The sequence below is a fragment of the Rhinoderma darwinii genome, chromosome 1 (genome assembly GCF_050947455.1).
Source record: "Rhinoderma darwinii isolate aRhiDar2 chromosome 1, aRhiDar2.hap1, whole genome shotgun sequence".
In the NCBI taxonomy this organism is placed as follows: Eukaryota; Metazoa; Chordata; class Amphibia; order Anura; family Rhinodermatidae; genus Rhinoderma; species Rhinoderma darwinii.
The window spans coordinates 301452648-301465163 of NC_134687.1; the positions used below are offsets into that span (position 1 = coordinate 301452648).

At 44.5% G+C, this 12516-nt stretch overlaps 1 protein-coding gene across 1 annotated transcript in view; it reads right to left on the reverse strand.

Annotated features, from left to right (window-relative positions):
- Positions 1-12516, reverse strand: part of LOC142741759 (guanine nucleotide-binding protein subunit alpha-15-like) — a 91874-nt gene that overhangs the window by 37281 nt on the left and 42077 nt on the right. Inside the window, exon 2 of the mRNA XM_075851096.1 lies at positions 6516-6700. Coding sequence (XP_075707211.1) covers positions 6516-6700 — 185 coding nt within the window. The remainder of the gene's footprint in view (positions 1-6515; positions 6701-12516) is intronic.

Here is a 12516-nt window from a genome sequence, read left to right on the forward strand (position 1 = left end):
AGAGTGGACAACATATAGACGTCCTTCTTGTCATTTCACTTTACTGCAAGTAACTGCTTGCTTGCCAGTGCAAATGACGTCCCCCTTTCCACACGTCTGGACTCCAATTGCTTTGGGAGTCCCACCCTGTACGGACTGTCCCTCAGGCCCCTGTATTTGCAGCATGGAGGGATTTAAAAAGGGGGACACTGCTATAAAAATTATCAGTGTAGACATGGTACCCTTGGTGCAGGAATGGCACCATTAGGTCCCACACAATTTTGCCGGATGTGCCAGTTGTCTCTGGGCAGCCTGGGGGATTAGTTTGGCAGTCTTTGCATTCATAAATTAAGAAACCGCAGGTGTACCCTGTTGTGCTCTCTCACACTTTATATAATTTAACGCCATATTTGGCACGTTTGGAGGGGATGAACTGCCGGAAGGAAAGATGGCCTTTGTAGCTCATCAGGGATTCATCCACCGATAAGTTTTGATCTGGGGTGTAGGATTTAAGAATTCTTGTAGGAGGGAAATTAAAGGTCTCAATTTATTATGGCGACCGTAGCCTGGGTCATTTCTTTGGGGGACTTGGGAGTTATCTGTAAAATGCATGAAGTGCATTATGGATTCATATCTCTGTCGGGGCATAACTGCTGCAAATACAGGGGTAGCGTGGACAGCTCTTGATGCCCAGTAGAAGCGAATAGTTGTTTTTTTGACCAACCCCATATTTAGAATTAGGCCCAAAAAAAATTTAAGCTCAGGGACACTAGTGGAGGTCCATGATGAGTAGACGGTTGTGGGTTTCTGTGCAATAAATTGTCTTGCATAGATATTTGTCTGTTGGACAATTAACTCCAGGACTAGGTCACTGACAAATATGTGGAAGAAGTCCAAAGGGGTATAATTAGCATCATCCACTTTTATTCCTGGCGTTGCTGACAGTTGCGGGACCTGGAGGGAAAATTAAATTGCGGGATCCCAGAACACGGGAGGGACTGCCCCACTAGGCCCTGCACCACCAGGCCCTGCACCTGGGGATTCGACAGCGACGACTGATGCCACCACCATAGAGCTATGGGGTCCAGAGCTAGAAGTAGAACTCGTCACTGTCTTCAAAAAGTTCTACCTCTGAAGCAGAGTCTGTGTCACTACCTGAACTGCCGGAGCATATCAAGGTGTACGCTTGCTCTGCAGTAAACATTCTCTGAGCCATTATTTAGGTAGAAGTGAAACCGTTCGGCTACTAACTTTTTTAAAGGTTTTTTTAAAAAAAATGAACATTTTATGTATTTTATTTTATTTTTTCTTCAAACTAAGGCACCATGCACACGAACGTATTTTTGTGGCCCCAATTCACCCGCAAATCTGCTGGTGAATTGTAGTCTCATTCATTTCTATGGGCCCGTGCACACGACCGTGGTTTCCACGGTCCATGCATTGCCCAGGAGCCTGGACCACAAAAAGATAGGACATGTCTCTTTACAGCCGCATTTTGCGGTCCAGGCTCTTTGAAATTAATGCACACGGCAATGTGCACAGCCCATGATATTCAGGCGGCTGCGGGTGACATTCCGCAAATCACGGCCCGTGCACACCACTACGGTCGTGTGCGTGAGGCCTAAGAAAAAAAAAAGATACCCTGCATATGACTTGGTAAATAAATAAATTCCTAAAACCAGCACAAAAAAAAATTACGTAAAACTGGCTAACAGGAAATAACCTGACCCTACCAGAAAACGTACTGTCACTTGTGCTCACACAGGGGATCAGGGGGCACAAACAGGGTGATCAGGGGGCACAAATGGGGTGATTAGGGGGCACAGACTTGAAAAGTTTGTGGAATTTTTTCTTCACTTCACTTTATACAGCTCAGGATTTGGTTATAGTGTCTCTCTCTCCTCTCACAGATCAACTACATTGAGGGGAGACATAGATCACTGTGATAGGTATATCACAGTGACCATGTCAGCTTTCAGCAGGGACCACTCAGATCGGTCCATGGCTGTTACTATTTGTCATATGCTGCCACCAGCAGCATTGAAAATATGCAAACGGCGCATGCGTGCGCCATTTTGATTATCAGGGATGGAGGGTATCAGGGGGGCTGATAGCAAGTGCTGGCCCTTATTTTTACTATTTCTCTCTTCTCTCACAGAATATATTCTGTGAGAGAAGAGAGAGAACTAACCGCCGCTGTTTTGACAGTGATCGCCGTTATTGGGTGAATAACGGCGATCACGTGACTGGGGACCGTGCAAAATGGTCCTCGGTCTGTGCTCAGAGGCCTCAGCTACCTCCGTAGCTGAGTATATGGAGTTTAAGCGCCTCCCCGGGTGCTATCTTATGCCAAAGCGCTGCCGTGAAAAGCAGCGCTCTGGCATAATTACCCTAAATGGTGGCCGTGAAAACACATATAGGCGGTCCTTAAGGGGTTAAAGTACCTAACCATGTCTCCTATAAGGCAAACCAGACCATATATTAAAAAACAAAGTTTAGTAACAAAACAACATGTGATTTATGTAATAGAACCAAGCCATATTAAAGAGGCTCTGTCACCAGATTATAAGTGTCCTATCTCCTACATAATGTGATTGGCGCTGTAATGTAGATAACAGTGGTTTTTATTTTAAAAAACTATAATTTTTGAGCAAGTTATGCACAATTTTTGATTTATGCTAATTAGTTTCCTAATAGACAACTGGGCGTGTTTTTCTTTTTTTTACCAACTGGGCGTTGTAAAGAGAAGTGTATGACGCTAACCAATCACTTCTCTCCATTCATTTTTAGCAGTACTCGCAACACAGCTTGATCTCGCGAGATCACGCTGTGCTGTCACATACTCCCACATGAACTTTACCGAAGTGTCTTGAGAGTGAATAAACATTGCCTAGAGCCAGGATACGATGTCTATTCACACTCCCGACACTTCGGTAAAGTTCATGTGGGAGTATGTGACTGCACAGCGTGATCTCGCAAGATCACGCTGTGTTGACTGCTAAAAATGAATGGAGAGAAGTGTATGAAGCTGATTGGTCACTGATTGGTCAGCATCATAAACTTCTCTTAACAACGCCCAGTTGGTAAAAAAGTAAAAACACTCCCAGTTGTCTAGTAAGAAACTAATTAGCATAAATCTAAAATTGCTCATAACTTGCTAATTGCTCAAAATTAATCGTTGATAAAAATAAAAGCCACTGTTGTTATCTACATTACAGCGCCGATCAGATTATGTAGGAGATAGGGCACTCATCATCTGGTGACAGAGCCTCTTTAAGTAATTGCCCCCTTGAGCCCTGAATAAAGTCCTCTTTTTCTGCATCTGTCAATCATCTGACATCATTTCTTTTCTCAGTGACCATGGAGTCTAGGCTCCAAACATAATTTGCCTAAACCCTATTTCCTGCTCTACTAAACTTGATTGACTAGATTTATTTATTAGTAATCTTAGACTTTTAAAAGATTACATCCTTTATTAAAGGCACTTGGCCTACACTTTAAAATAAACACAAAATGTTCTGTGATTGAGATCCTGTATATATAGGACAATTCAATCTCCCGCCATCTCAGGAGACATAGGGGGCATGCAGATGCTCCCCACCACTTTTAAAGCGTAGGTAGCACTTTTGCGGAATGCACTACCTCCAGTGCTAGCCAGCGGAGATTGAATTGTCCTATATATATATATACACATACATATATATATATACAGGGGCGTAGCTATGGGGGGGCAGGCGGGGCATGTGCCCCGGGTGCAGCTTAGAGGGGGGCGCCAGCGCCACCGCCACCGCCACCTCCTCCTGCACTATAATTGTACCTGTGTCGCAAGGACACAGGTACAATTAGAAGCAATGAATGACCGGGCACGGTCCGTGCCCGGCCATTCAGCGCCTTTCCACAAATGAAGCGACTGGTACCTTTTGTACCAGTGACGCTTCCGTCGATGAAAGGCGCTGACTGACTGGCAGGGAAAGTCATCCTGCCAAGCCAATCAGCGCCTTTCATAGACGCTGTGTTCAACCCCCTGGAGACCTGCGCAGAAGAGAGCAGGTCTCCATGGCTGCCGGACGGCGTGGGAGCGGGAATAAGGTGAGTTTGAATAGTTTTATTTTTTCAATTGTAATAAAAGTGTGGCTGTATCTGCGGGGGGGGGACTTTGTCTACTCGCGGGGGGCTTTATCTACGGGGGGGGGGTGTCTATCTACAGGGGGACTATATCTACAGGGGGTGGGCTATATACAGGGGGGCCATATCTACAGGGGGGGGCTATATACAGGGGGACTATATCTACAGGGGGTGGGCTATATACAGGGGGACCATATCTACAGGGGGACCATATCTACAGGGGTGGGCTATATACAGGGGGACTATATCTACAGGGGTTGGGCTATATACAGGGGGACTATATCTACAGGGGGACCATATCTACAGGGGTGGGCTATATACAGGGCTGGGCTATATACAGGGCTGGGCTATATCTACAAGGGGGCTATATCTACAGGGGGACTATATCTACAGTGGGGCTATATCTACAGGGGGGGCTATCTATGGATCACCATATACAGGGGTGGGCTATAGCTACAGGGGGGCTATATAGTATATAGCCCCCTGTAGATATAGCCCACCCCTGTATATGGTGCTCCATAGATAGCCCCCCTGTAGATATAGCCCCCCTGTAGATATAGCCCAGCCATGTAGATATAGCCCAGCCCTGTAGATATAGCCCAGCCCTGTATATAGCCCAGCCCTGTAGATATGGTCCCCCTGTAGATATGGTCCCCCTGTAGATATGGTCCCCCTGTAGATATGGTCACCCTGTAGATATGGTCCCCCTGTAGATATAGCCCACCCCTGTATATAGTATCCCACAAATAGCTCCCCCTATAGTGCTCCATAGAAAGCCCACCCCTGTATATAGCCCCCTTGTACATATAGTCCACCCCTGTATATAGTGCTCCACAGATAGCCCACCCCTGTATAATCTAGTGGAGCACTATATACAGGGGTGGACTATATGTGGAGCACTATATACAGGGGTAGGCTATATCTACAGGGGGGCTATATACAGGGGTGAGCTATCTGTAGAGCACTATATACAGAGGCGGGCTATCTGTAGAGCACTATAGGGGGAGTTATTTGTGGGGCACTATATACAGGGGGGGCTATCTGTAGAGCACTATAGGGGGAGCTATTTGTGGGACACTATATACAGGGGTGGGCTATATGGGGGGCACTATCTACAGGGGGCACAGTGTGTGTGTGTGGGACACGGTGTATGGTGCTATTATAATTAGAGGTGCAGTGTATGGTGCTATTATATTTAGGGGCGTAGTTTGTGGTATAATGATAACTTTATATTTATTTATAGGTGCAGAAATGTTGGTAAAGTGAGAAGCTGAAGACATGTGAGCGGCAAACTGCAGAAATGGTCTGTCCCCGGGAGAAGTCGTCATAGAGGTCTGGACCGGATGGAGAAAAATAACTAGAATCTGAGACGTCACCGGTGAGTCACTTAATGTAAATGTTTATTCTGCCTCTAATCAGTAATGTAGTCACTGTACGATCTGCAGTGAGATGATGGGTGGTGTGATTATAATATGATTTATTTTTTGTGAAAATACATCTCCCAGCATATCCTTATCATTGTTCGGGCCATGCTGGGAGCTGTAGTTTTACGCCGTACACACCTATACGGCAGGGCTTGCACTAAATTGAGCTGTATTTGTTCTGGGGCTGTATATATGTACCGAGCTTGGTTCTGGTGTTGTGTATAAAACCATATTGCTTGTAAAATGTACAAATGTTTTTATGCTCGCGTTACATAAAAAGAAATGACATGTCGATTGGCAGAGAAAACAAACACGGCGAGGGGGTAGGAGATGTCGGGAAAGAGGTTGGGAGGGGGCACCAAACTGAATCTTTGCCCCGGGTGCGATCACAAAACATTTTGTGTTTTTTTAAAGTGTAGTGCCCTTAATGGACCATACAAGACAGAGTATAAGAGATAATATAATGGCTGAAAAAAAAAAAAGAATGTTATTTCCAGCTATTTAATGTATTGTTAACAGTTTTCTCTATATTGGATGAATAGGCTGTTTTAGAATGGAGGGTTGAACCTTATATTTCAATCCACTAATCATTTATGTATAAGGCCAGGATCACACACAGTGTAGATGCAGTTATTGTGGCAGTTTTTGGCTCAGGTTTGTGGAACCAAACCGAAAAGTGGACACAAAGGAAAGAAAATGCATCAGTCTTGGTTTGTTTTTTTTTCCCTGATTGACTTTTGGACTACTTATGTATGACAACCATGTTACGCAGTGTGAAAGGTTAAAATGTAGAGTATGTGCTTTTCTTTCGTGTCACAATATGACATAACAGGTTTCACTGTGAAATGGCTGAGATAACCCGTGACCTGGGCACAGTGAAAACTTTACTTTGAACAATACCTTGTCATAGTTAAGAAAAAGGGTGAAACGTACACAATAGTTTAATCGCTTTCAAATTAGTTTTCAACTACTCAAAAGCGCTCTTACCTTATTTTCTTCACAGACATAAGGCACCCTCAGGGTCTCCATAGCCCCCAGCAGGGACTGGGCACAGGTCATGATATTTTGATGTATTAGCTTTGCATAAATTTTACGGTCTTGCTCTGAGAAACCAGATCCATGGATGATTCTCATCTGCTTGATAAACGTGCTCTTTCCACTCTCTCCTGTTCCTGTTAGGATAGACACAAATGTGTTAAATACGCTCACTTTATATATTATAAACCTGAAAGTTTACACTTTCACTGGGTTCCGTTTCATCGGGGTTACAGTATTTTTCTTGTCAAAGAATACTTGAAACGGAACAGAAACTGAATGGACCTCATTATAAGTCAATAGGATTTGTAAGATTTACACTTGAAAAATAATCCATCATACCTGTCAACGCTCAAGGACTAAAGCCATGACGGTAGTGTGAACAGACCCTCCTTCTATCAACTGTAGGAATTTGGTTGGTGCTCTTAATTAAGCTGAAGCATAGATGCCAAACAACTACAATAGTAAAATGTAAAAAAAACATCTATATCTACCACAGACTTGAAAAAAAATATATAGATATATACAATGTATACAATGTACAGGACATTGTAACCCTGTCAGATGTGATCTCCATTGAAACAGAAACTTTCAGTCTATTGTGAGGATCTGTGGCCAGAGTGAAAACATTTTTAATATAGATAATGACAAAGAATATGAAAAAAAAAAACACTCAAAATTCTTAAAAAAAATCTTAACCCCTTCCCGACATTTGACGTATTTCTACATCATAGCTGGGTAGGGGAAGTATGGAGTGGGCACCATACAATGCCTGTGTCGTCTGTATGTTACAGCCGACGCTTCACAGTAACGAGTGGGATCACACTCCAGCGCGATCCCGCTTGTTTAACCCGTTAAATGCAGCGGTCAATAGCAACCGCGGTATTTAAATCGTTATAAAGAGGGGGCGACCCCCTCTAGAAGTTCATCCGGCCCCCAGCAATGCCATCGCGGGGTGGCGATGGATTCTATGGCAGCGATACATTAGTATTGCAGTATATAGTGCAAGCGATCTAACAATCACTGGTTGAAGTCCCCTAGGGGGACTAATAGAAAAAGTACAAATTTGTAAAATAAATAAATATTAAAAGTCAAAAAAACAAAAAACCTTTTCTCATGTTCCCCCTAGAGCATTGTAAATAAATAAATAAATATAATTGGTATCACCGCATCTGTAAAAGGCTGAACTATTACAATATGTGATTATTTAACCCGCACAGTGTACGCCGTAAAAAAAAATGTAAACGCAAGAATCACTATTTTTTGGTCACCTCATCACCCACAAAAAAACCCTCCCACAAGAACCCCTGAAAGGAGCCCTGATGCACATGTGAACAAAGCCTAATAGACAAAGACACAGTTCTTTGTAAAGTGTTGATGTATCAGCATAGGCTCTTTAGGTATTGCTGATTCCCTGAGATGTGTCACTTCTCTTCACCTGTTTACAGGATGTTCAAAAGTGGCGCTGTATCTTGAAAACAAACAAACCCTGTTTTCTAATCTCAAACAGCCTCATTAATTTTTACCATATGGCAAGCATATTAACTCCTTAAAGGGGATTTCCCATGAAGGACATCTTTCTAAAGACCCTCCACTTGTCACGGGACGAAACGTTGCCACTTTTTACTGGATGTTTGACCAATAAAAGAATATATTGATTAAAATTTGGGAGACGTGTGCTGCTGTTCAACCACGCTTTTTCCGAGGATTACATCACGTCAGACTGGGTTTGTCTGATTTTACAGCGTGACACCGCTCCTGATATCGGGATTTGTGCTGCTTCAAACACTTTATTTTTTGGATATCCACAGGATATGTCATAAATGTCAGATAGATGCGGTCCCACCTCTGGGACCCGCACCTATCTCTAGAACGGGGCTCTGCTTCTAGTCTCTGGTGGTAGCAAGATACAGGCTAGTGCCAAGAATGGGGCCCTGCTTCCAGTTTCTGGCACTAGCCTGTATCTTGCTACCACCATGGTACAATCTGCTTGTGTCTGCCTAGCACCTGTCTGGCCAGCAGCTACTCCGCTGGGACCACCTCAAGAGGTAGCGACCTGGAGCCTTCCCGCAGCGAAGACCAGATCCCTGTATAGGGGTTAAAGGGTGAAGACCAGAGTGGCTGCTTAAACAACGCCCTCAGGCCGGGTTCCCACAGGTCAGATACGCTGCGTAAAAACTGTGCACCTTCTGTCTGAAAAACCGTACCACAACCGTACCACATTTCGAACAGAATGCAGTGCTGAGAGAAAAATAAACATCCAAACTTACCCTCTTCTCTGCGCATAGTCCGGCCTCCTGGGATAACGTTGCAGGCCATGTGGCGCTGCAGCCTGTGATTGGCTGCATTGGTCACATGGAATGCCACGTCATGCCAGGAGCCCGGACTGCAAGAAGGAGAGAATTATCGGTAAGTATGATATTTTTTTTTCCGGCGATGCGATTTTTGCCTTCTGTTGCGGGTTTTGCATCCCCACTGAATTCCGAAGCAGAAAATCAACGAAAACACAGACATGCTGTGGATTTAAATTCCGCACTGCAGGTCAATTTATTAACAAGTACGCTGCGACTTTTTACGCAGCGTGTGCATGAGATTTTCTAAAATTCATTCACTTTGCAGCTACTGTAAATACTGCGGAATTTCCACACAGAATTCCGTTGCGGAAATTCGGAAGCGTTTACGCTACGTAGGAACCCGGCCTTAGGGTATGTTCACACGCAGTGTTTTCAGGCGTTTTTCGTGGTGTAAACGCCTCAAAAAACAGAAGCTGAACGCCTCCAAACATCTTCCCATTGATTTCAATGGTAAAAACGACATTTCGTTCCAAGGGGGAGTTTTTTTTTACGCGGCCGTTTGTATAAATAAGTGCATCAAAAACCCTTTCATGGCTTAAAAACGGCTGAAAATCAGAGGCTGTTTTCCCTTTTCCCATATTTTACAGTTGTTTTTACTTTAGCGTGTTAACATAGCCTTAGAGGTGACCCTACGCCAATCCGACGAAGTAGCCCAGTGGGTTCACAAACCTGCTGGTCATTACAGCCTGTCTGTAGTGAGGGTGCATTTATGTAAGGCAGCATGAACTGTTAGGGTATGTTCACACGCAAAACGAAAAACGGCTGTAAAATACAGCTGTTTTCAAGGGAAAACAACCTCTGATTTTCAGTCTTTTTGAAGCAGAAAACATTTTTTGAAGCTTTTTTTTTTTATATACGTCTTTGGAACGGTTTTTTAAAACAGCGGCGTAAAAAAATCGCCCCGTCTGAACTAAACGCTGTTTTTCCCATTGATTACAATGGGAAGCTGTTTGTCTGCGCTTTACTAGCGTTTTTCAAGGCGTATTTCGAGTCGTTTATGCCCTGAAATATGCCTGAAAACACTGCGTGTGAACATACCCTTAGGCCGGGTTCCCACAGGTCAGGTACGGTGCGTAAAAATCACGCAGCGTATCCGACCTGGAATCCGCAGCACCTTCCGTCTGAAAAATTGCACCACAGGTGCGGTTTTTCGGGCTGAATTTCCGCTGCGTAAAAAAGCGCTCATACTTTGACATCTCCAGCCCCCTACAATGACGTTGCAGGCCATGTGATGCTGCAGCATGTGATTGGCTGCAATGGTCACATGGGATGAATCTTCATCCCGGGAGGCCGGACTGCAGGAAAAAGAAGGGCGTTCTGGGTAAGTATACATTCTTTTTTTTCCGGAGTTGCGATTTTTGCAGCTTAATCGCTGTGATTACGCCGCAAATGTTGCAAATCTTGGCTTTGTTGCGTTTTTTGCATTTAATGGGGAAAACCTGCAACAGAAAATCAACAAAAACGCAGTATAAACTGACATGCTGCGGAATTAAATTCCGCACCGCAGGTCAATTTATTAACGTTTACGCAGCGTTTTTTCCCCGCAAAATAGTTTCATCCCAGGAGACTGCAGAAGCCTGTGATTGGCTGCAACGGTGGTCACATGGGATAAAGCGTCATCCCAGGAGGCCGGCCCCCTGAAGTCATCCAGGCCGGCCTCCTTGGATGATGTTTCATTCCATGTGACCGCCGCTACAGCCTGTGATTGGCTGCAGCGGTCACATGGGATAAAACGTCATCTCAGGAGGCTGCGCTGAAGGGAGGAACACAGACTTCTGGGGAAATATGAGATCTTTTTTTTTTCCTGAGATGCGTTTTTTGCAGCGGAATCGATGCAAACTTGCCGCAAAAACCACAAAAACTGCTATTTGTTGCGGGATTTACTACTCCATTGAATTCAATGGGGAAAACCCGCAACGAGTAGGCAGCACCGATGATGGCAACGCGCCGTTTGCATCTATGAAAGGCGCTGATTGGCAGGGCAGAATGACTTGCCCTGTCAATCAGCGCCTTTCTGCGGTGCGAGGACGTCATCGCGCCACTTGCATTGTTTAACCCCAGCAGACCTGTTCAGAAGAGAGCAAGTTTGCATTGCCACCGGACGGCGTGGGAACGGCATTAAGGTGAGTATGCAAAGTTGTTGTTTTTTTAAATACTAATAAAAATGTGAGTGACATTATCTACAGGGGGGGACAAGAAAGAAGAATCCAGTCTTTGGATAAGGTATCTACAGGGGCGCTCTTTCTACAGAGGTCATCTCTATCTACAGGGGGGCTGTATACAGAGGTCGGCTCTATCTATGAGGGGTATATACAGGGGTGGGCTATATGTGGAGCACTATAGGGGGAGATATATGTGAGGCACTATATACAGGGGTGGGCTATATACAGGGGTGGGCTATATGTGGAGCACTTTAGGAGGAGCCATTAGTGAGGCACTATATACAGGGGTGGGCTATATGTGAAGCACCATAGGGGGAGCTATATGTGAGGCACTATATACAGGGGTTGGCTATATGTGCAGCACTATTTATACGGGAAGATATATGCAGGGCACTATCTACAGGGGTCGGCTATATGTTGGACACTATATACAGGGGTGGGCTATATCTACAGGGGGCTATATACAGGGCTAGGCTATATATGGAGCACTATAGGGGAGCTATATGTGAGGCACTATATACAGGGGTGGGCTATATGTGGAGCACTATTTATAGGGGGAGATATATGTAGGGCAGTATCTACAGGGATGAGCTATATGTTGGACACTATATACAGGGGTGGGCTATATGTGGAGCACTATCTACAGGGGGGCTACATGTGCGGCATTATTTTCAGAGGGGGCTATATGTGGGGCACTATCTACAGGGGTGGCTATATGTGGGCAATATCTACAGAGGTGGCAATATGTGGGGCACTATCTACAGGGGCCTGTATGTGTGGCACTATCTACAGGGGTTCTATGGGAGTCACTATCTATAGGGTATCTATGTAGGTCACTATCTACAGGGGGCTTTATGGGGGGCACTATCTACAGGTGGGACGGTGGGTTTGTGTGGGACACAGTGTATGGTGCTATTATAATTAGAGGTGCAGCGTATGGTGCTATTATAATCAGGGACAGTGTATGGTGCTATTATAATTAGAGGTGCAGTGTATGGTGCTAATATATTTAGGTGTGCAGTGTCTGGCACCATGATAACTTTATCGTTGTTTATAGGTACAGAAATGTTTGAACAGTAAGAAGCTGATGACATCTGAGTTACAAACTGCAGAAATGGGCTGTGGCCAGAAGAAGTCATCATAGAGGCCTGGACCGGATGGAGAAAAAAAAAGAAAAAGAACAACTAGAATCTGAGATCGTCACTGGTAAGTCACTTAATGTAAATTTTTATTCTGCCTCTAATCAGTACTGTAGTCACTGTATGATCTGCTGCGAGATGATGGGTGGTATGATTTTTTTTGTGAAACAGCTGCTCCCAGCATATACTTATCATTGTTTGGGCCATGCTGGGAGCTGTATACAATCTAGTGCAAACCTATATGGCAGGGGTTGCACTAAATTGAACTGTATTTGTGCTGGTGTTGTATTTATGTACG